The sequence below is a fragment of the Rattus norvegicus genome, chromosome 18, assembly GCF_021556685.1.
Source record: "Rattus norvegicus strain SHRSP/BbbUtx chromosome 18, alternate assembly SHRSP_T2T, whole genome shotgun sequence".
In the NCBI taxonomy this organism is placed as follows: domain Eukaryota; kingdom Metazoa; phylum Chordata; class Mammalia; order Rodentia; family Muridae; genus Rattus; species Rattus norvegicus.
In genome coordinates, this window is record NC_141551.1 from 27,739,319 (window position 1) to 27,764,075 (window position 24,757).

Below are 24,757 nucleotides of genomic sequence, written 5' to 3' on the forward strand. Positions count from 1 at the left end.
TTCATTTGTATTTAGGGCGTGACTCTTGCATCCAATACTTTACAAATATTAGCTCTGAACTTCATTTTAACTTGAACATTTAATGAGTTACGACATGTTTTAACTTAAATATACCAAGTTAATCTTGGTATTTTGGTTTATGCCTTTAATCCTAGCACTTAAGAAGTCGAGGCAGGAGAATCACTTAGAATTTGAGGCCATCCTGGGCTACAGATTAAGTCCCCCTTTCAAAACAAAGCAGTAAGTACATAAACAAGCCAAATTACTTCTTCTCTCTCTCTTTCTCTCTCTCTCTCCCCCCCTCTCTCTCTCCTCTGTTTTTTGAGACAGGGTTTTCTTTGTAGCCCCTGCCTGTCTAAGAACTAGCTCTGTAGACCAGGCTGGCCTTGAGCTCACAGAGATCTGCCTGCTTCTGCCTCTGGAGTGGTGGTATTCAGTACTTCCTGGCTACTTTTTTCTTTTCTGTTCCATTCATCTGTTCTTTCTTTTTTCCTCCTTTTTTTGTATACTTTTGGAACATTTAGGTGTTTTTTAGATCTTTATTTTCCTCCCTTGTTAGCTTCTTAGTCGTGTATTCTTTCAGAACTCTTTTTAAAGAGTCTTTCTTTTGTGGTCCTGGAGACTAAACCCAAGCCCTTGCACATGCTAGGCAAGAGCTCTACCCATAAACTATGCGTACCCAGCCCTCAGAATTCTTATTCTGGTCCATGAGGTATATTTCAAGGTTAGACTTGTATTTATCACTTCTGGAGCCATGTAGCATCTAAAGACAGCTAAGCTCTCTCAGCTTTCTGTCTTTCAAGTTTCCTGATCCTCTATATTTCCTGCTTCTTTTCACTTCCCTCTCCTTCCAGCTTTCCACTTCTCCAAGCTTCCTACTTTCTCATGCTTTCTTTTCCCCATACCACCTATGTTTTCCTGCTTCTTGTCTCCCCATGCTTCCTGCTTCTCCACACTTCCTGTTTCCCCATGTTTCCTGCTTCTCCACACTTCCTGTTTCCCCTTGCTTCCTGCTTCTCCACACTTCCTGTTTCCCCATGTTTTCTGCTTCTCCACACTTCTTGTTTCCCCATGTTTCCTGCTTCTCCACACTTCCTGTTTCCCCTTGCTTCCTGCTTCTCCACACTTCTTGTCTCCCCATGCTTCCTGCTTCTCCACACTTCCTGTTTCCCCATGTTTCCTGCTTCTCCACACTTCTTGTTTCCCCATGTTTCCTGCTTCTCCACACTTCTTGTTTCCCCATGTTTCCTGCTTCTCCACACTTCCTGTTTCCCCATGCTTCCTGCTTCTCCACACTTCCTGTTTCCCCTTGCTTCCTGTTTCTCTACACTTCCTGTTTCCCCACCTAGTTGTCCTGTTTCCCCATGCTTCCTGCTTGTCCATGCTTCCTGTTTCCCATGCTTTCTCCCCATGCTTTCATCTGGAATACTTTTCTTTCTGATTGAAAAATTCATTACAGCATTTCTATTTTTGTGTTTTAATTTTCATGTTGACATATGGTTGACGTATTTCCCAGAACCCCTTTCTCTTGGTGGTCTCTAAACTCCAGTATTTGTTCCTAAGTTCAATAGGTGACTTGGTTCTTCAGCCATTGGACCATGCTTCGAGGAGGGAAGTTTTCCAGTGCAGAGGTCTCTCTCCTGAGTGGGAGGAACCCGGCCTTGATGTCTGATTTGTATTCTCTAGTGCTTTTATACAGGTGATTCGCTAATATTTCAGCCAAGACTTCTCTCCACTGATTTTTATTTAGGTGTATGTGTATGTTCTTGTGTGTGCCACATGTGTGTGCCACATGTGCATCTAGAAGCTAGAAGAGAGCATCAGTTCCTGATGAAAGTTGTGAGCCACCTATCGTGGGTACTGAAACCAAATTTAGGTCATTGGGAGCAGTAAGTGCTCTTAACCTCTGAACCATCTCTTCAGACCCCTAACAGTTGTTTTCTTTTAAATTGGAAAAGTATCCTTCATAACAAGGGCATGCCATTATTAATATGAAAAGGCTTGATGTGAAGATGATGATGATGTGGTGGTGGTGGTGATGATGATGATAATGATGTGATGATGTGATGATGATGATGTGATGATGTGATGATGATGTGATGATGATGTGGTGATGATGATGATGATGAGACAGAGCCTTATGTACCCTAGGCTAGCCTCAAATTCACTGTACTACTGAAGATATTCTTACACTTGTGGCTCTCCTGCCTTCACTTCTCAAGTACTGGGATTACAGGTTTACTGATACACCCACTTTATGTGGGGCTATGGATCAAACCCACTCCTCTGTATCAACTAAGCAGGCACTGTACCAGCTGAGCTACGTCTCCTGTCCGTCCTGTCCGTTACCTAGCTGTTCTTAGACTTTGTACTCTTAGTGACTAAGACTATTCAGTGTCTGTGGAACTCAAAGACAATATTTCCTCATGTGTTTGTATTCTTTAATTAAAATGACCATGACGTGGCTATATGCTTACGTCTGTACACAGGAAATGTACACATAAAAATATAACACAGAACCCCATAAGACGAACACAATATCAACTAACCAGACCCCCCCCCCCCCCCAGAGCTTCCAGGGACTAAACCACCATCCCAAGAGAACACAGGGATGGACCCATGGCTTCATCTGCATATGTAGCAGAGGATGGCCTTGTTGGCATCAACGGGAGAAGAGGACCTTGGTCCTGTCAAGGCTCGATGCCCCTGTTTAGGGGATTGTCAGGGCAGGGAGGTGGGAGGGAGAGGGTGGGTGAGGGAGCTCCCTCATAGAAGCTAGAAGCAGAGTGTGTGTGTGTGTGTGTGTGTGTGTGTGTGTGTGTGTGTGTGTGATAGTAGGTTTCTGGAGAGGAAACTGGGAAATGGGATAACATTTAAAATGTAAATAAAAATGTGATTAAAAATATAACACAGGAACAGACAAAAAATATCAAGGCACACATAGGATTTTTTAAAAAAGTTTTGGAGGAAATTAAGATAATTCTCCTTATATTGTTTGGATATAGTCATATATAATTTTTTTCCCAATTCAGCTTCTAGTGCTATGATTAAGATGGTAACCAAAAGCAATTTGGGGAGAAAAGTGTTTATTTATATTACAGTCCATCATCAGGGGAAAGCTAAGCAGGAACTCAAGGTAGGAAGTTGGGAGCAGGAACTAAAGCAGAAGTCATGGAAGAATGGAAATGTCTTTATTGACTTGTTCAGCCTGCTTCTCTCTGTCTTTCTGTCTGTCTCTCTGTCTCTGTCTCTCTGTGTCTCTCTGTCTCTCTCTCTCTCTGGGGGAGGAAGAGAGGTTCAACTCTAGCTTGTGTCAAGTTGACAAGAAACTAAGCAGAGCATTTTTAACCCCAGCATTTAGAAGGCTGAGACCAGCTATACAGTGAGACCCCAGTGTCAATCAAAGAAGCAAAGAAGTAAAGAAACAGACAGGGAGCTGCTTTACAGCAGTGCGTCCCACATCATTTCTGTGGCATATGATGTTAGCAGAGGCTCTTGGTTAAAGCAATGCCAACAACAAGAACTAGGGGACACTGCACATGGAACTCTGTCCTCGGAGAATCCCAGCACACACAGACATGTTCAAAGTTCTGAACTGGGGCAATACATTTGCTGGATGCTAATATTCTTTTGTTTATTTCAGGAAATACATATTCCCATGTCACAGGATGCTTAAATAAATAAATATGAGAAAACATTGCCTTATTTTAGCAAACCCACTCACAAAACCACCCATTGGCAAAGTGTCAGCCAGGGCCTCCTCCAGTGAGGCTCCTCCAAGGAGACTCTGGAAGAGTAAATGCCAGATGGTGGGCTTGTGGTGCTTGAGCTCATCAACTAGTGAGTAGTTAACCAGACAGAATTTTGGGGTACATCCACCCCTCCCCAGCTTTTTGTTTGTATCAAAAAGAACCCAAGCAGGTTCTTCTGTGTCAACCCAGCTCAATACAGAGCACATGTGTGTGCTGGCGGTGATCGATTGTTGGTCTCATAAGTTGGATCAAACTCTCCCTCACTTGACCTACCTCTGGGAGGTCTTCCTGTCCCACTGTGTGCAGGCGAGAGGGTGAGGAGACTGGGAGAACACACAGAGTTTCTGCTCAGGAGCCAAGAGGCCTGGGTTTAAGTCCTGGTGCTCAGTGACCTTGGGGGTCACAAGAGCGGGTGAGAACATGGGCTCTGATGTCAGACACACTGGGCCCCTCCTCTTCCTTCACACATCACTTCCCCTCTCACCCTTCAAGCTTCTCACCTTGTGGCAAGGAGATATGATAACACAGGTGGAGGTCAATGCCCGGAGCAGAGCAGGTGCCCGGCCCACTCAGCTACCACAGTGCTTCACTCAACTTGGCTCCTGCACTGAGTTTGAAGAGAGTCTTTCATGTTGTTTGTGGATCAAATAGAATTTAGAATGCAAAGAAAAGTTTTAAAAATTCTGGAGATGAGGAATTTTATAACTGCCTTCAGTACTGCCTCATCCTGTCAGAGCAGGGCAAGGCAGGGCATGGCAGGGCATGGCAGGGCATGGCAGGGCATGGCAGGGCAGGGCAGGGCAGGGCAGGGCAGGGTGTGTGGACCACACCAGCCTTCTTCCCTACTCTCAGGCAGAACCATTTCTCCATGACAGAACATTGGCAAGAAGATGTCCTGCCAGCAATTCATTGCCAACTTGGACCAGCTGAATGATGGACAAGACTTTGCCAAAGACCTTTTGAAGGTATTATCTGCCAAGGGTTCTCATACTCCCTTGTCCTGCTCAGCATAAATGGAGTGAAATCTTGCCCCACTAAATCGTGACATTCTAGATCCATAACTTTGGGACAGAGTTGGAGACTGCCTAATTCCTCACCTGACTGTTGTGTATTCTCCAAGAAAGATAGATGGTGAGGCTCTGAGCACTCTGATTTTAGTACTTCAATTACCACCATTTCTAGTAATAACCGTAATATCACAAAATGATAACCATCACTATCACCAATTGTTATGGCTGCCACCCATGAGTATCTCTACCATCACCTCCACCACCACCACCACCACCACCACCACCACCACCACCACCACCACCATCACCACCACCACCACCTCCACCACCACCATCACTTCCACCACCACCACCACCATTACCACCACCACGACCTCCTCCACCATCACCACCATCACCATCACCACCATCACCACCACCACCACCTCCACCACCACCTCCACCACCACCACCACCATCACCATCACCTCCACCACCATCACATCCTCCACCATCACCACCATCACCACCATCACCACTACCACCACCACCTCCACCACCACCACCACCTCCACCACCATCACCCATAGGGAAAGCCACTCATCCCTGCATCACTAGCAATGAAAGAAATTAGTTTTCCTTTGAGGCTTCCCAAGGTGAGGCTTTGGTCTTGTATAAATAAAAAAGAACAGATTTATTTTGGGGGTATTTATAGATGACGAGTTAATTTTTAGATAGTCTTTTAGTAGTCTTATGGTGCCAGGAGAGGAGTTGAATGGTAAATCTAAAGGAAGATATATATGATTATGTTCCTGTTACAGAAATTAAAGGAGAACATTGTCTCCTCCTCCCTTTTTGTTCAATTATCTTCTTCCCCATCAAGAAGTACCTGTTGAGAACATATCTTTTAGCTCAAGCTGGGCATGGTGGCCCACACCTTTAATCCCAGCACTTGGAAGACAGAGGAGGTAGATCTCTGAGTTTGAAGCCGACTGGTCTATAGAGAGAGTTCCAGGATAGCCAGGGCACAAAACCAAAACCAAACCAAAACCAAACCAAAACTATCAAATCATTACCTATCCATCCATTTCTCATCATCCTTCATCTACTTCTCTATCCACCCACACATTTCCGTGTGCATGGATACACCCATCCACCCAGCCACATAACCACTTACCTACCCATGTACCTACCCACTTACCCCTCCCGCACAAGCTCTCATGTAGCTAAGGATGGCCCTCAGCTCACTATGTAGCTTAAGATAACCCTGAGTTTCTGATCCCCATGCCTCCAGGGGCCAGGATTCCAGGTGACATCATGCTGGTTTTATATGGTCCCGAGGATTAAATCCCAGCTTCATACATACTACATAAGCACTCTACCAAATGAGCTATGTTCCAGCCCTCCAAACAGTCTTTCATACACCAACCACATCTCCATTCTGACACCTATCCATTTACTTCCCAACTTCCCATCCATCCACCCGTCCTGTGTCATTATAGACTTCATATTGAACTCATTGGTGAGCAAGTTAGACATTATTGACCTTGGGAAGCTTACAACCTCCTGGCTAGACAGACAGTAATGACCGCATAACTAAAGATCATCCATCCAATACATCTACCTACCCACTCATTTATGCATCACAGGACACCAAGCAAATACGAATGAAGCACCCACTTTACCCATTTAATTTCAAAGATACTCCCTCACCACAGTCACATTACTGGAGAGATATGGGGTTTTCTCTGACTCTCCACCTGAACTCCCTTTCTCCTTCTCCCCTTTCTCTTCCTTGATTCAGACGCTTTACAACTCCATCAAGAATGAAAAGCTGGAATGGGCCATGTGAGTAGATCAAGGGTATGAGGCTGCTTACCAGGAGAGAGAGTGACGGGGCATGCAGACCACTCTCCATGGTGCTGATTTATTCTAGCCCAGGCCCCTGACAGCCCCTACCCAGATGGCCAAGATCCTTATGGGTTCATTTTCTGGCTTGATTACAAGAGTGTAATGTTTATATTGCTATAGAATGGATTCAACCATGAGTTTAGTTCTGAGAGTGTTGGTGGTTTTCTGCACTGAGGATATTGCCAATCAATAGTGGCTTTTCCTTTTTGGAAAGTAGGGCACGAAGCACAGGTCCCCACAGTGCTAGCAGTGTGAAGATGTTTTGGGAAGTGTCTGCTTTTGGCAATGGGAGGGGGCAAATGCCCTAACTTCTTCACCTGTGAGGGCTTGCACAGCCATTTGCAAAGAGGGTTGGCGATATTACTGGTTGGTGAGGTTGGGAGAGGCTCTGGGTGGTTGGGGGCTGAGCCCCATGACCAAGCTCTCTAGGGAAGGTTGTGCCTTTGAGGATGTGTAGAGGTCCACAGCTCTGGAACGGTAACTGTGCTGGAAAGAGCTGGCATTCTTCTACCAGGGCTCTGAAGGTGGGCCTGGACTTCAGGGCTTTGCTTACTGTTCTATGTTGGCACAGTCTGTGCAACAGGTTCAGTCTACAAAGGGCTGGAGAGGTTAAGGAAGTCTGGGGAGGGAAACTCGAAGACAAGGAAGTCTCCAACTCTGTGTTAAAGGTGAAAGTTAGCTTGGAGACTCTGAATCAAAGATCAGATATCAAAGTTCAGAACTGAAGGGGAAGAGGCTGGATCGGAGCCCTGGAACTGTATTTTATAATCTTTTGTCTCCAACTTTGATGCCGGAGGGGTGGGAAAGGCTATGGCAAGGGGTGGGGGTGGGCAAGGCCTTATTGGAGGTGATTCAGGCTTGGTACCTTCCTAGTGATGAGGATGAGCTGAGAAAATCCCTGTCTGAGCTGGTGGATGACAAGTTTGGGACAGGCACAAAGAAGGTGACTCGGATCTTGGACGGTGGCAATCCATTCCTGGATGTCCCACAGGCCCTCAGTGCCACCACCTACAAGCATGGTGTGCTGACCCGGAAGACTCATGCTGACATGGACGGCAAGAGGAGTGGGTGTTTGGCTGGGGAAGGGGCCTGGGAGGGATGCTGGTGTAGGAGGGACCCACCCTTGGCCACTCCTTTGGGGACACATACTAGTGGATGTCCAGGGAATGGAAGGGTAGGAGTTACTGAAGCAGAAGCTTGCAGCCACACTGCCTGTGCCCTCCTCAGCTCCCCGAGGGAGGCGTGGCTGGAAGAAATTCTACGCGGTGCTCAAAGGGACCATCTTGTACCTGCAGAAGGTGAGGGTGCTTTAGAACCCTTATGTGGAAAGGGCCCACTCAGTCTCATCCAGCCCCTGCCTGGCCAGGACTGGACCTAGAAAAGAGCTAGGGCTTTCTTCTATTGAGAGTCTTACCTGGACTTTCTCAGGAGCTTTGAGGGTTTGGGGCAAGAGACTCTGAAACGCCAAACGGATTATGTCTTGCAGCATTATGGGACCAGACTGGGATGTGAGGGGAGGGCATCTGAAGTGATTGTGTGTTGTGGGAGGGTAGAGGTTATACAGAGGATGGAGGGAGGGAAGAGACAATGGGCTGTGTGAGGCAATGAGCTACAGCCCAGAGTGACATAGCATACGCCACTCAGGATGAATACAGGCCTGACAAGGCTCTGTCCGAGGGGGACCTGAAGAACGCCATCCGTGTGCATCACGCTCTGGCCACCAGGGCTTCTGACTACAGTAAGAAGTCCAACGTGCTCAAGCTGAAGACAGCCGACTGGAGGGTCTTCCTCTTCCAGGCACCGTAAGTAGGAGCAGAGCCCTGAGTTGGTACCCAGACTCCCAGCCTGCAGCATCAGCCCCACAAGCTCCACCCCCTGGTCTCAGGATAGAAACCTCAGCGTCCTGTGCACAGCAGCCACAGACTTGGTGTGTCTGTTTGCCACAGATCAATGGCTGCTTTGGGTCTTACAGAGCGGTGGCTTTCAGTATAGCCTTCCCCATCACCTGGAAGCAGGGTAAAGATACCACCTTACTGCCCACATCTTAGGCCACAGACTCAGTACCTGACTGGATCTGATAAGCCTGCAGCGACTGCAGGTGCACTCTGAAGCCCTGCAGGTCAGGCTGATAGGCTGGGATCCACCCTTGACAGAGGTTAAGGGGGACAGACTCCTTATACCTTTGACCTGTAAGGCCTTCTACTCTGCTGCACCCCTCCCTCTGTGACTAGAGATGGGGGTATTCACATGTCAGGAGAGCAGTTTGTGAAAGCTAAGGGCCCAGTGGTCAGGGGATTGCTTCTGCAGCTGATCCTGGAGTTCACAGGCTCTGGGAACACCAGTCCAGGCTGGAGCAGGTTTATTTCATGGGAGTCCAGACGGGAGTTCCATATCTAGTTCTGACCAGGCTCATTCACCCTCCTGCCCGTCCCCACCCTTCTTTCTCCTTCCTGTCCTTGTCTTAGGTATTAGTGCCTTCTCTGCCACACTTCATGCTGAGTACTGGGAACCAGGTCGGGAGAAGGCTGGCGGTCCTATCACGAGAAATGGAGCCCTTTATGTCCCCTTTTGTCCCCAGGAGCAAGGAAGAGATGCTGTCCTGGATCCTGAGGATCAACCTAGTAGCTGCCATCTTCTCAGCACCTGCCTTCCCAGCAGCCGTCAGCTCCATGAAGAAGTTTTGTCGACCCCTCCTGCCCTCCTGTACCACTCGCTTCTGCCAGGTACAAGCTCCTGGGGCCAGGCTGCCAGCCTCGGCTCAGCCCTTTCTCTGGGTCATGTAGCACTGGGCTGAGGGACACCAGGGAAGGAGAGAGATTCTCCTTCATTCTACCACCCACCCCCACTCACAGGTGGGAAGATGGAGATCCCCACATGCACAGCACACAGAAGCCTGTCAGTGGTGTGATGGGTGACACGGGTCCCCATCCCTGCCAGTGGCTGTATGGGTGTGATTGCGGGTCTGTGGCATGAATTTGAGAGACTGTATGTGTCATAGGGGCAGGTGAAACTTGGCTGGCCCTTTACCCAGTGCTCTATTGGATTGTTTAAAGATTTATTTATTTTGCATATGTGTGTGCATGTATGTGGGTGTGCATGTGGGTGCCTGTGTGTATTTGTGCATGTGTGTATAGTATATATCACATTCTGCTTAATATGATCTGTAGTTCTATCAACAACCTTGTACATGACATAGGTTCATCATTTTTATTTTTCAAAATCTATGTATATGTGTGCGTTCCTTGCATAAGTTCATATGCACACATAGGTGCAGGTGCCCACAGAGGCCAGAAGAGGGCGTCAGATTCTCTGAGTAACAGGCAGGTGTGAGCCAGCTGGTATGGTTGCTGGGATCCACACTGGACCTGGTTCCCCTGGAAGAGCAGTAAGTGCTCTTACCTGATGAGCTTTCTCTTCAGCCCACACAGTTTCATTCTGTACGGAAGAACAAAACTTCACTGTGCATATCCACCATACTTCCTGTATCCCTTTATCTGATGCTCGACACTCAGGCTGATTCTATCACTTGGCTGTTGTGAACGTTGCTGCAGGAAACATAGGTGTGCAGGTATGGCTGTGGTCGGCTGACTTGGATTCCTGTGGGTGTGTTCCCAGGACTGGTACAGTCGGAGCATGTGGTAGTTTCATTTTAAAATTTGTTATTTTGTGTGCGTATGGTGTGCTGGGGTGGAGCACACATGGTAGAGCATATGTGGATGTCGGAGGACAGCTCTGTGCAGTCTGTTCTCTCCTCTTTATGTGAGTGCAGGGGTCTAATTCACGCTTGTTCACAAGCACTTTGTTCACCGAGCCACCTCTGCGACCTCTACTTTTAGTTTTTAAAAAACATTTATTTTTATTATTGTTATATTTTATGTGCATTGGAGTTTTGTATGTGTTTTGTATGAGGGTGTCAAATCACCTGGAACTGGAGTCACAGACAGCTGTGAGCCACCATGTGGTTGCTGGGATTTGAACTCAGGACCTCTGGGGGAGCAGTCAGTGCTCTTAACCACCAAGCCATCTCTCCAGTTCCTGTTTTTTACTTTTTATAAACTGTCCCATGTTGATGTTTGTCTTAGTCAGGGTTGTTTAATTGTCGTAATAAATCACCATGACCAAAAGCAACCTGGGGAGGAGAAGGTTTATTTTACTCACAGTTCCATATAACCATTTGTAGTCAAAAGCAGTGAGGGCAGGAGCTCATGCAGGGCAGGAACCAGAGGCCATGAAGGGGTGCTGCTTAGTGGCTTGATCCTCATGGCTTGCTCAGCTTGCTTTCTATAGAACCCAGGATTGGCACCATCCACAATAGGCTTGATCCCACCAACATTAGTCACTAATTAAGAAAATACTTTACAGGCTTGACAACAACCTGATCTTATGGAAGCTAGCTCGCTTGCTTTCTTTGTTTCTTTGTTTCTTTGTTTCTTTGTTTCTTTCTCCCTTCCTTCCTTCCTTCCATCTTCCTTCCTTCCTCTCCTCCTCTTCTTCCTCCTCCTTTTTTTTTTTTTTAGACAGGGTTTCTCTGTGTAGCCCTGGCTCTGTCCTGGAACTCACTCCGTAGACCAGGGCAATCTTGAACTCACAGACATCCATCTGCTTCTGCCTCCCAAGTGCTGGGATTAGAGGCATGTGCCACCACTGGGCTGTGGAAGCATTTTCCTAATTGAGGATCCCTCCTCTTAGATGACTTTACCTCTCTCTCTCTCTTAAATCTTTAAATGCTTTAGTTATTTCCCTATGAAAACCCCATCTCACTAATGTCACAGATTTTCAGAGTATTTTAGACAAGAAAGGATAAGCAATGGACCAGAGCCTAAAGCTGGCAAGCTTCAAACTTCCTTTCAGCCATTGGTCCCTTTCCTATTAAGACCTCTGTCTCTCCACAGAGCTTCAGGGCATTCAGGGTCTGTGTGGAGAAGCTGTGTGTGTGTGTGTGTGTGTGTGTGTGTGTATGTGTGTGTGTGTGTGAACACAGACACTATATACACATACATATCACACAAATACACACATGTACATATGCACACCTGTATGCCTGCACCACAAGGTATCCACACATCCACGTGTGCAGATCGCTCAAAGGGGCCTCCTCACTGTGCTGTGTGTGTGTGTGTGTGTGTGTGTGTGTGTGTGTGTGTGTGATGTGCACATGCGCACACGTGTGCACTGGCCTGTCAGTGACAAGGTCTCAGAGGATGGTGAGAAGATGTATGTGCTGTGCAGAGCTTGGGATAAGTGGAGCCAGGCTAACCCTTGTCCCAGCATGCTTTGGTGCTTACGTGGGATTTTATGCGAGGGGTTGTGGTGGAGGTGTCTGTTCTGCAGTGTGTACACTCACGTGCAAATGGAAAGCTGTCTTGTTGACAGAGCCTGCTAGCTGATGTTCCTGTGAGAAAGGGGAGGAAAGAGGAGAGTGGAAGGAGCATTTGTGTCTGAGCCTAGCTCTGAACCTTTGAATTTGAGGACCCCAGTCAGCATCGGTTTCTCTTTGGTGAAGCAGCTTCCAGTGTGGATGGGGATCCATGCCTGTTGATCCCGAAGTGTCAGACCTCACAGACCTGGGCTTGTCTCTGCAGGAGGAGCAGCTGCGGTCCCATGAGAATAAGTTGAGGCAGGTGACTGCAGAGCTGGCTGAGCACAGGTGTCACCCACTGGAGAGAGGCCTCAAGTCAAAGGAAGCGGAGGAATATCGGCTGAAGGAACACTATCTCACGTTTGAGGTAGGAATTGGGAGTCAGGTGGCAGAGATCAGAGCTTGGGCTTGAGGAGAAGGCCAGCTCCCACCCTCCACTTCTGCCACCAACATTAACATGCCAGGGACTCTAGCTTGAGACTTCCCTACCTTGGGGCTCTCTGAGGCAGGTATAAGCCAGTGTCCTCTGGTCAGTCTCCCACAGTCTGACTGTCAAATGTTGATCAGTTTCGCCTATGGCCGGGTCTCTCCAGGAGCCCTTCACATCTACTCTGCAGTCTAAAAACAGAGATGATAAAAGCCACAGGGGGCTTGGGGTGAGGCCTGGCTTCCTTTCATGGACTGAGTTCATCTGCATGCCTATGCCGTTGAAGGGTTTCCAAAGCTATCCCCATTTCACAGAAAGGTAAACTGAGGCTCAGAGAAGCCAGAGTGCTGGCCCAAGGTGGACACGATTAGGAAAAGCAGGACCTAGGATCCTAACCAGGCGATTGACTGCAACTCTGGCATCTGAGTCCTCTCTCTTACTCGGCTTGGTGTGGGTAGGGAGGACATGAAGCCTAGTAGTCAACACTGGGGTTGGAGGAAAGGGTTCCCTGATGGTGGAGAAGGCCTGAATCTGCTAGGTCTCCCTCTTAAATGTTAACAGCAGCTATTAAATAACCCTTCTAAGTGTTTATAAATGCATCCATTTCTCCACGCCCTTACTGGGCATTTGGAAATGTTTTAATCTTCATTGATCTCACAACTTTAACAATTTTTTTCATTACTTTTACATTTAAATTTTACATTTTAAAAGATTTATTTATTTGTTTAATGTACATGAGTACACTGTAGCTGTCTTCAGACACACCAGAAGAGGGCACCAGATCCCATTACAGATGGTTGTGAGCCACCATGTGGTTACTGGGAACTGAACTCAGGACCTCAGGAAGAACAGTCAGTGCTCTTAACCACTGAGCCATCTCTCCAGCCTCCTAGATTTCATGTTTTTAAGAGAAAAGATGGATTTTTATTTATGTGCACCTGTGTGCATCCTCACACCTGCTTGTGAATGCCTATCAAGGGTCAGATCTCCTAGAGTTACAGGCTGTTGTGAGCTGCTTAATGTGTATGATGGGAATCGAACTCAGGCCCTCTGCACAAGCAGCAAGCACTCTCAACCTTACTTCAGCCCTGAATTTTAAAGTTTTAATTGTGGAAACACATAATCCATTGCGCCCTCTCGATCGATTTTTCCTTTTTTTTTTTTTTTTTTTCGGAGCTGGGGACCGAACCCAGGGCCTTGTGCTTGCTAGGCAAGTGCTCTACCGCTGAGCTAAATCCCCAACCCCCTCTCGATCAATTTTAAGTGCATAGCTCAACAGCGGTTATTGTATTGATCCCCAGGCTTCGCTCTTAACGGAAGCGTTGCTCATTAAATATAATTTTATTATCCTTTGAAGCATAGAAGTTTTTTTTTTTTTCTTTTCTTTTTTTCAGAGCTGGGGACCGAACCCAGGGCCTTGTGCTTGCTAGGCAAGCGCTCTACCACTGAGCTAAATCCCCAACCCCGAAGCATAGAAGTTTTAAAAGTCAATGTAGTCCCATTTGTCCTTTTTTTGCTTTTATTGTTAATGTCTGTCATGTTGTACCTTAAAAGAAATCATTGATGTTATTTGGGTTGTCAAGTTGTAAGTGAGAAGCTGGGTGTGATTATAACCCCAGTACTCAGGAGGTTGAGGCAGGAGGATTGCTGCAAGTTCAAGGTCAGTCTGGTTTGCATAGTGAATTCCAGGGCTACACAGTGAGATGATGTCTCAAGAAAATGGTGCGTGAGATTGATGTGTACGTCTGTCTATTTTTGGAGGGTGGTTTAGTTCCTTTTGTTGATTGCAAGAGCTGTTGACTCGGAGGCCACGGAGGTTGGTGCTTTGTTACTAGGCTTTTAGGATGAAATCCCCATCTCCAGTTTGTTGCATCTCGTTTGACTTTGCTTTTGTCGTTTGTCTTCGCTTTCCCCAGAAAAGCCGTTATGAGACCTATATCCACCTACTGGCTGTGAAAATCAAAGTGGGCTCAGATGACCTGGAGCGGATTGAGGCTCGGCTGGCTACTCTAGAAGGGGAAGACCCAGCTCTCCGGAAAACACACTCAAGCCCTGCTCTGAGCCTGGGCCATGGGCCTGTGACTGGCAGCAAAGCCGCAAAGGATGCCTCTGCCTCCGATACTTAGCTGGTGTGGCTGCACAGGCCCTAGAGGCAGGCAAATGTCCCCAGAGGGGTCAGTGAGCACAATTCTAGCCAGGGACTGCTTGGACTGAGCTCCAGGCAGTTAACAGGCAACCAGAGGGGTATGGAGAGCCCTGTGTCCACTGAGATGGAGATGCCACTCGTGACGTGATCTTCTTGCATCCTGGGCCATCTCTGGCCTAGACCCTCTCCTAGCCCTGATGCCCTCCAGTCATGGGGCCTTGGCTTGCAGGCCAGACATGTTCTAGGGCTGAAGAAATCCATCAGTTTCCCAGGCTCGCTTCTCATCAAGCTCCCCCCTCGTCTTGTATTTGTGAGGGTGGGTCTGGACTCTGGGTCTCAGCTTGGTCATCCACCCTTTCTCCTCTTTCCTCTCAGTTGACCAGCAGCAGGTCTACGGACCACCAGCAACCTTTGCAACTGGCCCAGCTCTCCTGCCTCACATTGCAATAATCTGGGGCCTAACCTCGACTCAGTGCCAAGCTGGGTCCACTCATGCGTGTGCCCCCTTCTCCTTTCATCCCCTGAGGCCTCTCCAGCCTCTTTTTTTTTTTTATACAGACACACAAATATATATATGTAAAGAACTCATTTAAAGAAGGGTGGGGAACTGCTACCCACTAGAGGATGAAACCAGATGAATGAAAAGGCCCGTCTCGGAGCTTGGCCTGCTAGTGAGGAAGTCTGCAGTGGGCCCTCTGCTGCTCCCACACTCTGGATGGAAGGATGAAGACCCTATGTGTTTTTACCCTTTCCTTTTCTGGCTTACTTGTGACTCACAATCGCTTTTCCAGTTGATGCTTTTGGACTGAACAGGATGAGTGTGTGTGTGTGTGTGTGTGTGTGTGTGTGTGTGTGTGTGTCCTTCTCTATCCCAGAAGTGTCCTGTGGGGTGAGTGCCTTGGGAGCACACCTCTGTTTTTGATCTTCCTGTGAATACTGCCAAGGTCTCTGAACTCCAGTGGTGGCCTCTGCACAGACCCACGGGCAGTATGGAAGGACACTCTACCCTGCTAAGCACCACCCTCCAGCAAGCCCAGGCTGGGTGGTAGAGTAGGGTTAAGGAAGCTGTTAGTCCTTAGTCTTGTGGGGAAGGGGGAGTGACAAGGTTTTGATTAGTGATAATCCTTTCCTTTTCCTAGCAAATCAGAAAGGCTAAGCTAAAGACACGGTTGAGAGTAGAGACCCGAGTCTCTCACGGGTTGACATCCTTTAAACACTGCATCACTTAGAACAACAAGTGAGTGTGTGTGTGTGTGTGTGGGTGGGGGTAGCCCTTTTGACACAGCTACCACGAGCCAATCTTTCCTACTGTTTGGCCAACAGTTTGCAGTCTTGGGTGACATAAGCCTTCAACTAAGTGCTTAACACTTCAAGTCCACTCCCATCTGATGCAGGGAGCTGGGAGTTTGTGGAGAGGTGTAGTGGGTTGAAATCCAAATTGTTTAAATTGGATTAGCTGAAGTGCGTTTTATAACCAAACCATCTGGCCCCTTTGTTTTGCTCCGGGGAAGCAAATGCTCGTTTGAATGAGATCAGGAAGGCAATTTAGGGGGGCAGTAAAGAGATCTCAGTTCTTTGTCCAGCTGCCTGAAGGTCCTTTGATTTTCCAGCCGGTGTCCCACTCTCTGTATCACGGGGTGGGGGGTGACAACAGAGGTGCAGGTTCGTTAGCCTCAGACACATGTGATTCCCCAAGCACTAGTTGTGCCTCCCATCAGTAAAGACATTTTTTAGTTCGCTTCCTTAATTGTATAATTCTTTATTTGTAAATTATATACATGTACTACTGTACTAAAATATTATGTACATTATAAAACATACACAAAAATAGAAATTTAAAAAAGATGAGATGAAAATAAATCTAAATCAAAGTTCTAATTTTTTTCCTGCATTCTAATAGACTATCATGCTTCTCTTCCCTGTCACCCCTAACAAGCCCATAAGGACAGGTCAAATCCAGGGCCTGACAAGGTCCCGGGAGGTTTGCTCCAGGGCTCAGGAACTCCTGGTGCCTAACTCTTGACAAACAGCCTTCATCCTCTTCACTGAGGGTCAACCATGTGCCATACACCGTTGCTGTGTGCTGGGGACAGTGGTAAAAGAGACCAATTCCCTGTGTTTATGGGTCTCACCGTTATCAGGGAGACAAGGGGAGAAGTGCTTACCATTGCTACCGAGGACTCTGAGAGGGACTGGGGAAAAGATACTAAAAGTGATAATGCAAAGTAAAGAAACAACTTGGGGAGCGGGGAAGAGAATTTTGACCTAGGAAGCTGCCTGAATGTCCTGAGTGTTCCAGGGGACAGGGTGGTGGAAAGGAAGTCGCCTGCAATGACCACAGTGCTTCCTGAAAGGCCACATACTCAACCTCCCCAAGGCTAAAACCTGAGAGTCAGGGTGGTCAAGAGGGCTCTCTGGTCAAGCGTGTTCCCAGGTCCCAACCATACCTGTCCATTGAATGCTGGCTGATGTAATAAGGGGAGCAATGAAAAATGAGGTTAAGTTCTGGCCTTGGACTCTTGGTGGGTTGGTTATCTTAGAGCCCAGGGCAGATGATGAGGGAGTGAAATGGGGGCCGTACAGGTCGGTGAGTTCACTGAGGGGTCACTCATAGTTAACTGGGGTTGTTTGAGTCCTACTGGTGGTTTCTGGATGAAAACCTAGAAGGCAACAACTTGCAGTCCTCACAGAGTTTAAGTGAGGACATTAACCTCGATCATAATGAGATCAGTGGGCTCGCCAAGAGGTCATAGCAATTAATCTGGGGTCCCACATAAGGATTACTGCCCTACGAAAGCAAACAGACAGCAGAAAAGATCTAATGGGTCACCTGGAGAGGCCACGATCTACAGTCTGTGTAACATTCAGCCCAGCGAGTTTTCTTTCATTTTTTCCCCTTTGTAATAAGTGCCCCTCAGCACCCCATAACAAATATAATGACTTTATAAGTTTAAACTTTTCTTAATCACCTCATCAAGTTTTTCCCACTTTGTGATTCACGGTTACAAGGCACAGGATTCTGCCACTGCTACCTTCAAGACTTCTAGATATCGATCAGGAATTGATGGGTCCATCCTCGTGTAACCGCCACAGCGATGCGTAATATACACAATCGCTTCCCCATTTCCCTATCGTTGCTCTCTGCCTCTCTGCCACGCTCCTCTGTGAGTGTCTAGATCCACACTGGAACCTTCAAGAATGTGCATAAGCGTACACATATTCACCCCACCTCTCTGGAGAGAAGGCTTCAGGCTCTGGCTAGAATATTTGTTCCTGGTATTCTTGGTAGCTGACAAGAAAGACTCTTTACCCTGGACTCTATCTGCCTCCTCCATGCCTGAGATCAGACCATCAAAGCAGCATGTTTAGACAGGCCCTGGCTCTGAGGGGGGTACACAGTTAGGGAAGGAGCAATATCCTGTGGGCTCAGGAGCAGCAGCTGTTCTGGTCCTTCTGGCAATGAGGGTGCCCATTATGTTGTCTTACATGTCCAGACTCTGCCTGTGACATGCCTGAAGCCCCAAGGGTCATCTTTGCCTCCGCTGCCCCAGTGCCAACCCCACAACCCTTTCCTCTTCACCCACCTGGGCAGAAAACTGTTGCCTCAGTCCAGCTTCCCGCTGCAGGGCAGGAACTGGGCTAGAGTTCTGAGGCTGAGTTTAAAGCAGAACGATTTGCGTCAGTCCCTTGGCTGGGTTCCTTAGCACCCAGGGGGACACCTTATAAATGATTTGGAAGGAAGACTTGGAGCAGGTCCTGGGAGCTGGGGCCAGAGGGACTGGAGAGAGGGTCACTTCCGCTCGGGGACTACCTTGGCCCTATCCAATTTTTCTTCCAGTACCCACATGCCTCATCCTAGGCCCTCCTTCTATCTTCCCTCCTCACCTGGGGCTAGGTACACACAGTCAAACAGGAGTTATTTCTGATTTTATTTATAATATAAAAATGTTCAAGTGTCAACAGTCAGGTGCTCGGACATGTCAGGGCTCCCATTTGTTTCTGTTCGGGATTTTTGTTGGCTTTTTAGACAACTGCCTTTCTTTTTTTTTTTTTTTTTTTCTTGACAAATTAGCATTGGATCCAGTTGTGAGGGCTGGCTGGGGAGGGCAGGACTGGAAGATGAAAGTCATAGGTGGGTTGGGAGCTGGGCTGTGAGGATATGGTGTTACTTTATTGCTAAAAGGGGAATCGAATACACTGTTGGAGTGGCTCTTCCGGGTCCCAGCGTGACCATGCATTCAATCTAAAGAATCTGAAATGCGAAGGACATGCAGGCGTAAAATAGAAAAGACGACCTGTAAACGAAGGTGCTGCAGAGGACAGAGGACATCCTGGAGGCCGCAGGGGAGGAGGAGCCATGAAGGTTGGGCCCCTGGTAGAGCTGCCCCCTCCCTAGGCGGGGGGGCTGGTGGGGAGACAGCCTTCTCTGTCCTCTTTCCCTTAGCAGCTGTGAGGGCTGGGGAGGACCTTCCCCATTCTAGTTGCTGTAACGGGAGGCCTGTGTCTCCTCCTGGAAATAACCCCATCTCAATTCCAGCTCGAAGGCTAGGATCCCTGCCCTCTCTGTTCAGGACTCCAGATCTGGACTGGGGAAGATAAAATTTCGTCTTATCTTCATCTTCTTCCTCATTGTTCATTACCCTCAGAACCATTAGAACCTCACAGTCTCTTCTTTACCTGCCTTTTCTCACCCCCACCAGTTTGGGATCCTATAAGCGCCCATCCCCACACTGCACCCCAGACGGCTCTCCAGGAGCCCCAGATTAGCGTACAGCAAAAGGCACCACAATATAGGTTTCTATTAAAGAGTCAAAAAAATTGGCCCATCTCTCTTTTTTTTTTTTGTTGTTTCTTTTTTTTTTCCGAAGCTGTAAATCAGGATGTTACATATAAATAGTTTCCCTATAAAAACGTCTTTGCCGTTAGCTAGTATTATAAGACAATTTTTTTTGCTAAAATGAAAATAAAACATTTTGTTATACTTTTTTCCTTTTATAGAAAATAAAAATATTTTTATTTCTTTGTTCGCTCCTTTTTCCCTCTCCAGTCGGTGGTCTCCGCTCTCCTCGGAGACGTGAGGCGGGCGAGGCGGGAGGCCTTAGAGGGGCCCGGAGTCCTGCTTTGCCCTCGTGGGCGGCCCCCGGCTGTGTCTGCTGCTGGCGCGCGTGCTGTGGCTGTCCAGGGAGTAGTAAGTCCTGCTGTCCGCCGCCGGGCAGAGCGGCGGCGAGTCCGAGCGCAGCGCGTCGTGCGCCGCTCGCAGGCCGAGGAAAGGCGTGCTCTCGGCCGCCAGCGCCCCGTCCGCGTCGTCCGCATCGTCGTCCGAGGCCGACGCCGAGCCGCAGCCCGAACCGCTGCTCAACGACAGCGAGTCCCGCGCTGCGCGTGCGCGCTGCGCAGCCAACCCGTTGAGGCGGGAGCGCCGCCAGCGCCGCGGCCCCGCCGACGTCCTGCGGGACGCGCCGCGCGTGCGCGGCCGCGGCGGTGGCGGGGGCGCGCACTCCTGCGTGGTCTCGTACTCGTCGTCCTCCGGGATGCGGAAGGGGCTGGCGGGCAGGCTGCCCAAACTGCCTCCCAGCGCGCAGGCGCCGCGCCGCGGCCCGGGCCCCGCCGCCGGGTAGTAGTAGCTGTCGTAGCTGCGCTGCATGTCCGCTCCGGGCCCTGGCCCCGGGCCGGGCGGCGCTGGGTGCCGCAGGAGCGGCTGCTGCTCCGCTAGGCGGTAGCTGATGGGCGCTGCGGGTGGCAGCGACACGGCGTGGGCAGAGTTGGGCGACGTGATCTCGAAAGTCGGCACCTGGGTGGCCAGCGAGTAGTGGAAGTCCACGGGCGAAAGGCGCGCGGGCGTGGTCAGGGCTGACACGTACCTGCGGGAGAGACAGAGGCGTGGGTCGGGAATTAGGGTGCAGTGCCAGTTCACCAGAGATTCTAACCAGAAAGGATTCTGTCCATGAGAGTGAGGGGCTGTGACTCTGACCATGTTTAGTTTCCATGATCCTCCCAGCCTGTTCCTGTCTGTTAAGCATAGATGACTAGAGTGTTTACTCCAATATGATGCTGGAGGATTTCAGAAATGTACTAGGGGAGTACAGTAGGGATGTCTCCGGGGCACGCTCAGCTTGGGGTGTGGTCTCATCTATTCTGTAGCACCTGAGGGTGAAGGCTATACAACTTATAGGAAAAAAGGGACTCAGACTTTAAGTGCCAAGGACAAAATGACCAAAATGTGGTCTGTTCCATTCTTTCTGAATCAACTAACTCTTTTCTCCCTGTTTCACCTAGACACCACTAGGTGTCTCTACTTAGAGCCGATGATCCCTAGGTCCTTGAAGGCCTGTTTCTTGCTAATACCTCCCAGTGTGAATCCTGGGTGACTGTCCCTGTGATTTGAGTCCAGATTAGGCAGAAACCAGTATGCTTATTCCAGGACACTAGCCACCGTTCAGAGACTTCCTGGATTTGAGCTCACTGCTTTTGCAAGGACAGTTTATTCCCCGGCTTGGCTTGAGTGAGGGAAACATGCCTTTTTGTATTGTAGCCAAAGGCCGCCACAGGGAAGTGACACCATGTAGGCATCTTAAGCCAGGGCTGAAAGATACCAAGATAACAACTGTCTCCACTCCTCTTACTTCCTTGAAAAATTTGCTTTTGCTAATATATCTTCTGATGATCCTTTTTGTCCCCCTCCCCCCAACCTCCATGAGCCATCAGCCTCCGCTCTTGTCCACTTGAGCACCTGGATCACTCTCCTACATGCTTTTCTTTCAGACTTCACTGCCAGGTGCTTGACTGCTCTCTGGAACTGGCTTAGAGTCTTTTTTTTTCTTACTGAGTCCATTGACTCCCCCCTCCCCACTTCACTTTCTCACATGCAGATCAGGTTAACTACTAAGTCCTACTCACTCCCTGTCTCCTGAAGACAGATTCTCTGGTCATGCCACCACCTTGGAGTCTGACTTTCACTCTAGGAAATTCTCAGGGCAAACAAAACAAAATACCCCTACCTTCACCCCAGACCAACCAACCAACCAACCAACCAACCAACCAACCAACCAACTAACCAACCAACCAGCCAGCCAACCAACCAAAACAGCTCTGCTAAGGAAGGCCTTCCTATTTATCTACCCAGGCTCTTCCTCCCAAGTGAGCAGAAGGCAAGGCCTCTTGGTCCATCTCTGTGTCCCCAGCCTGCCTGCTGAGCTCCACTGCTCCCATAGTCCATCCTGTTTCTCGTAAGCATGCTCAGGTATTTCTCCTAGAAAGCATCCCTTCCCCATCTCCCTGTCTATTTCTTCCCACCATCTAGTGCCGATGACAACAGAGACAGGTATGAGTGAGGCAGAGCATTGTGCACTATCCTGGGGCCTTTTCCAGCCCCATGTGCGGCAGAAATTGTTTCCCCCTATCTACACAGAAGGGACAAATTTGAAGTACCCACCCCAGATCATTCAGAGAGTGGAGCTGGACTCAGAGGGGGAAATCTTGGAGTCTGTATTTGGACCAGGTTTCTCTGCCCTAGTGTGGTGTCTATAATACTTTTGAAAACTGCAGAAGGTGTCAGTGGTTTATCCCTAGGTTGTGGCTCCTGTAGAGTAAGTCAGAAGGGCCATCTCTGCATGCTTGATCATCCCAGTCTTGGCATAGAGTTGGTTGAGTCAGAAGTAGAATTTGCTCCGAGCTGTCCTGGAGCCTGTCTTGCCTGTGGTGTGCCTTCCTCTGCTTTCCTCTCACAGACTTTGCTTACCTAACAGCCTCTACAAAGCCGATCAGGAAGGGGCCAGCTCCTGGGATTCCTGCTGTGGAGTTAGGGAAGAACGGGGCTTCGTCACCTTGTGTGTGTCTGTGTGTGTGTGTGTGTGTGTGTGTGTGTGTGTGTGTGTATGTGTGTGCCTGACATAGCATGTGTATGGAGGTCAGAGGACAACCTGTGGGAGTTGGCTCTCTCCTTCCATCCTGTAGATTCTAGGAATTAAATTTAGGTCACCAGGCTTGGTGGGCAAGCTCATTCATTTGCCACTAAGCAATCTTGCCAGCCTGGGGGTGGGGGAGAATTTCCTGGTTTTCCCATTATCAACATCTCTGGAAGCCAGCAATACCTTAGGTACTGGGGCCTGGCTGCTGATGCTAATAGGCCCTGAGATCATTCTTGGCTCATGCCCTTCCTGCAGGTCAGTGGTCTTGAAAATGACCCTTTCCCTACCGTCTGGTCCACTTGGTCGAGGTGTCTCTCTGTTTCTCTTGTGATATGGGGGCTTTAGGTGATGCTGAGAATAGGCCAACCTTGGGTCCTGGGTGTGTGCAACAGCCTTATTTGTCCCTAATGCTTCAGTATGGTTATTGGTTATTAATGTTCCCTAATGCCACAAACCAGCCAGGATCTACTGAGCCATCTGCAATTCTAATCCTAGGAGACCACTTAACTTTCTGGGACCTTGTTTGGGTTGGTGGTGCCAGCTTTCTAGCCAAGGTGGAGTCCAGTGAAGGGGTAGACACTGACCTCTCACTGTGTGGGGAGTCACGCAGCGAGTCTATGGAGTCGTGGTAGGGTGGCATGGCAGCCCTGCGTCGCTCCTCCTGGCTGTAGGCTGCTGCCCTCCGTGCCCGTGCCTCCACACATGCTGGGCTGTTGCACTTGCTGGTGCCCACTGATGATAGCATGATGCCTGACTGGGAATCCGAGGTCAGGCTCTCCGAACGTTCCAAGCTCCACGTGTGGCTCTCATGTCTGGGAAAAGCAGATGGGAGTGAGTCGATAGGCTGGGAAGGGTAGGCTGTCCTATTGCAGTATGTGGTCCCATGGCAACTCTGCTGCCCTGGGTTCTTTGTCTGATCTGTGACTCCCTTAGCTCACTGTCCCCTCCACTCTGCATTGGTGTGGAGCATCACAGATGTTCAATCCTGATAGTGGGAGAACTGTGGTTGCTGTGCTGCCATGCATAGACGCTCCCCTACCCCTGCCCCCACCACCAAGGTCTTCCAGCTGGGACACTTCTATCCCCATGTTCTTTAGCCATTTCTCAGGATCCCAGCCTCATTGGCCAATATGCAGGGGCTCTGACTATTGCATGGGTCTCTTCTATGGGAAGAGGAACCAGCCCTGTCATTTTTCCAGCTATAGGAACCACTGTGCTCGAGTGGACAGGTTGCCCCAGTCTTGGAGAGTCAGGTGGACTGTGGTCAGTTTGCAAATACAAGAGAAGAGATCAGCAGGCTGTGGATGACTGACCGACACATACAGGAATGAACATGGTTCTGTGGGCCCTGGTGCTGCTTACCTGTGGCTGGAGGTGGGTGTGGCTGTGGAACAGTGGTGAGAGGGTGAACAGGAGTGGCTCCCAGAAAATGTGGTCTCAGCTTCCCTCCGGATCACATGGTCTGTAGCTGGCACATTTTTGGAAATGTACTAGGACAGACAGAAAGTTGGGAGGAGTTAGTGACAAAGACTAGATAGGCTCCCCTTCCTGGTAGGGAGGGCAATGATAAGCACGGACCTCTAGTTAAGGGGTGACCCACTGGATGAGATCAGGAGGTCAGTGATGGCCCCAGACAATCAACACCCCACCCATTCTTTCTTATGGAAATGGCCAGATCCCCACTGAGGCAGTGGCTAGCACACAGGGCTGGTCTGGCATCCACCCTGGCCCGTCCTTGCAGCCCAAGAAGGTGGCTGTCCAGCAAGAGCTAAGAGGGGCTGGTCTGGGAACACCACTCACATCTGCCATCTGGATCTCCTCAGGGTCCAGCCGAGGGTGGCTGGGCCCATTGGCCAGGCTTCGGTTCTGGTGGGCCGGACACATGTTCTGCCGGAGATGGTGATGCATTTGCCTCCTCTGTTTTCTGCACAGGGGAAGGATAGGTGAGCCTAGCATGTCGACCCTAAAGGATGGAGTTCCCCGGCTATCCCTTCAGGGAGGCTGGGCAGTGCATGGAATCCCGCCATTGCCCTGTACTGTGAGACCCTGGGCAAGTTCTGGAATTGCATGAAGATGTTTTGCTTCCCCCATCTGTAGTATTGAACCCCTTACCACCCAAAGACCACTGACCATCAAAAGCCTATAAAGATCTCACACTGTGCTAGCCCCTCCTTCCCTCATGCGTTTAGTGTTTATTGGATTTTTTTTTTTTTTTACTGTGTTCCAGACACTTCTTTGGAACAGATGAGGTAAACATGGGCTGTGC

The 24,757-nt window shown here is 49.1% G+C and overlaps 2 protein-coding genes across 12 annotated transcripts in view; one reads left to right on the plus strand and one right to left on the minus strand.

Annotated features, from left to right (window-relative positions):
• Nucleotides 1-16,462, plus strand: part of Psd2 (pleckstrin and Sec7 domain containing 2) — a 51,119-nt gene extending 34,657 nt beyond the window's left edge. For 2 of the 4 annotated variants that reach the window (XM_087592879.1, XM_087592880.1), the window contains exons 8-15: nucleotides 4,628-4,717; nucleotides 6,546-6,589; nucleotides 7,526-7,716; nucleotides 7,880-7,950; nucleotides 8,297-8,454; nucleotides 9,231-9,375; nucleotides 12,235-12,378; nucleotides 14,355-16,462. In XM_087592879.1, coding sequence (XP_087449005.1) covers nucleotides 4,628-4,717; nucleotides 6,546-6,589; nucleotides 7,526-7,716; nucleotides 7,880-7,950; nucleotides 8,297-8,454; nucleotides 9,231-9,375; nucleotides 12,235-12,378; nucleotides 14,355-14,564 — 1,053 coding nt within the window. In that variant the 3' untranslated portion in view covers nucleotides 14,565-16,462. 4 annotated transcript variants of the gene reach the window in all.
• Nrg2 (neuregulin 2) overlaps nucleotides 16,328-24,757 on the minus strand; it is a 181,960-nt gene continuing 173,530 nt past the window's right edge. For 7 of the 8 annotated variants that reach the window (XM_087593258.1, XM_087593257.1, XM_087593260.1 and 4 more), the window contains 4 exons: nucleotides 24,292-24,415; nucleotides 23,854-23,981; nucleotides 23,076-23,303; nucleotides 16,328-20,445 (listed from right to left, as the gene is read on the minus strand). In XM_087593258.1, coding sequence (XP_087449384.1) covers nucleotides 19,683-20,445; nucleotides 23,076-23,303; nucleotides 23,854-23,981; nucleotides 24,292-24,415 — 1,243 coding nt within the window. In that variant the 3' untranslated portion in view covers nucleotides 16,328-19,682. The remainder of the gene's footprint in view (nucleotides 20,446-23,075; nucleotides 23,304-23,853; nucleotides 23,982-24,291; nucleotides 24,416-24,757) is intronic. The other variant, XM_087593264.1, reaches the window with a different exon arrangement.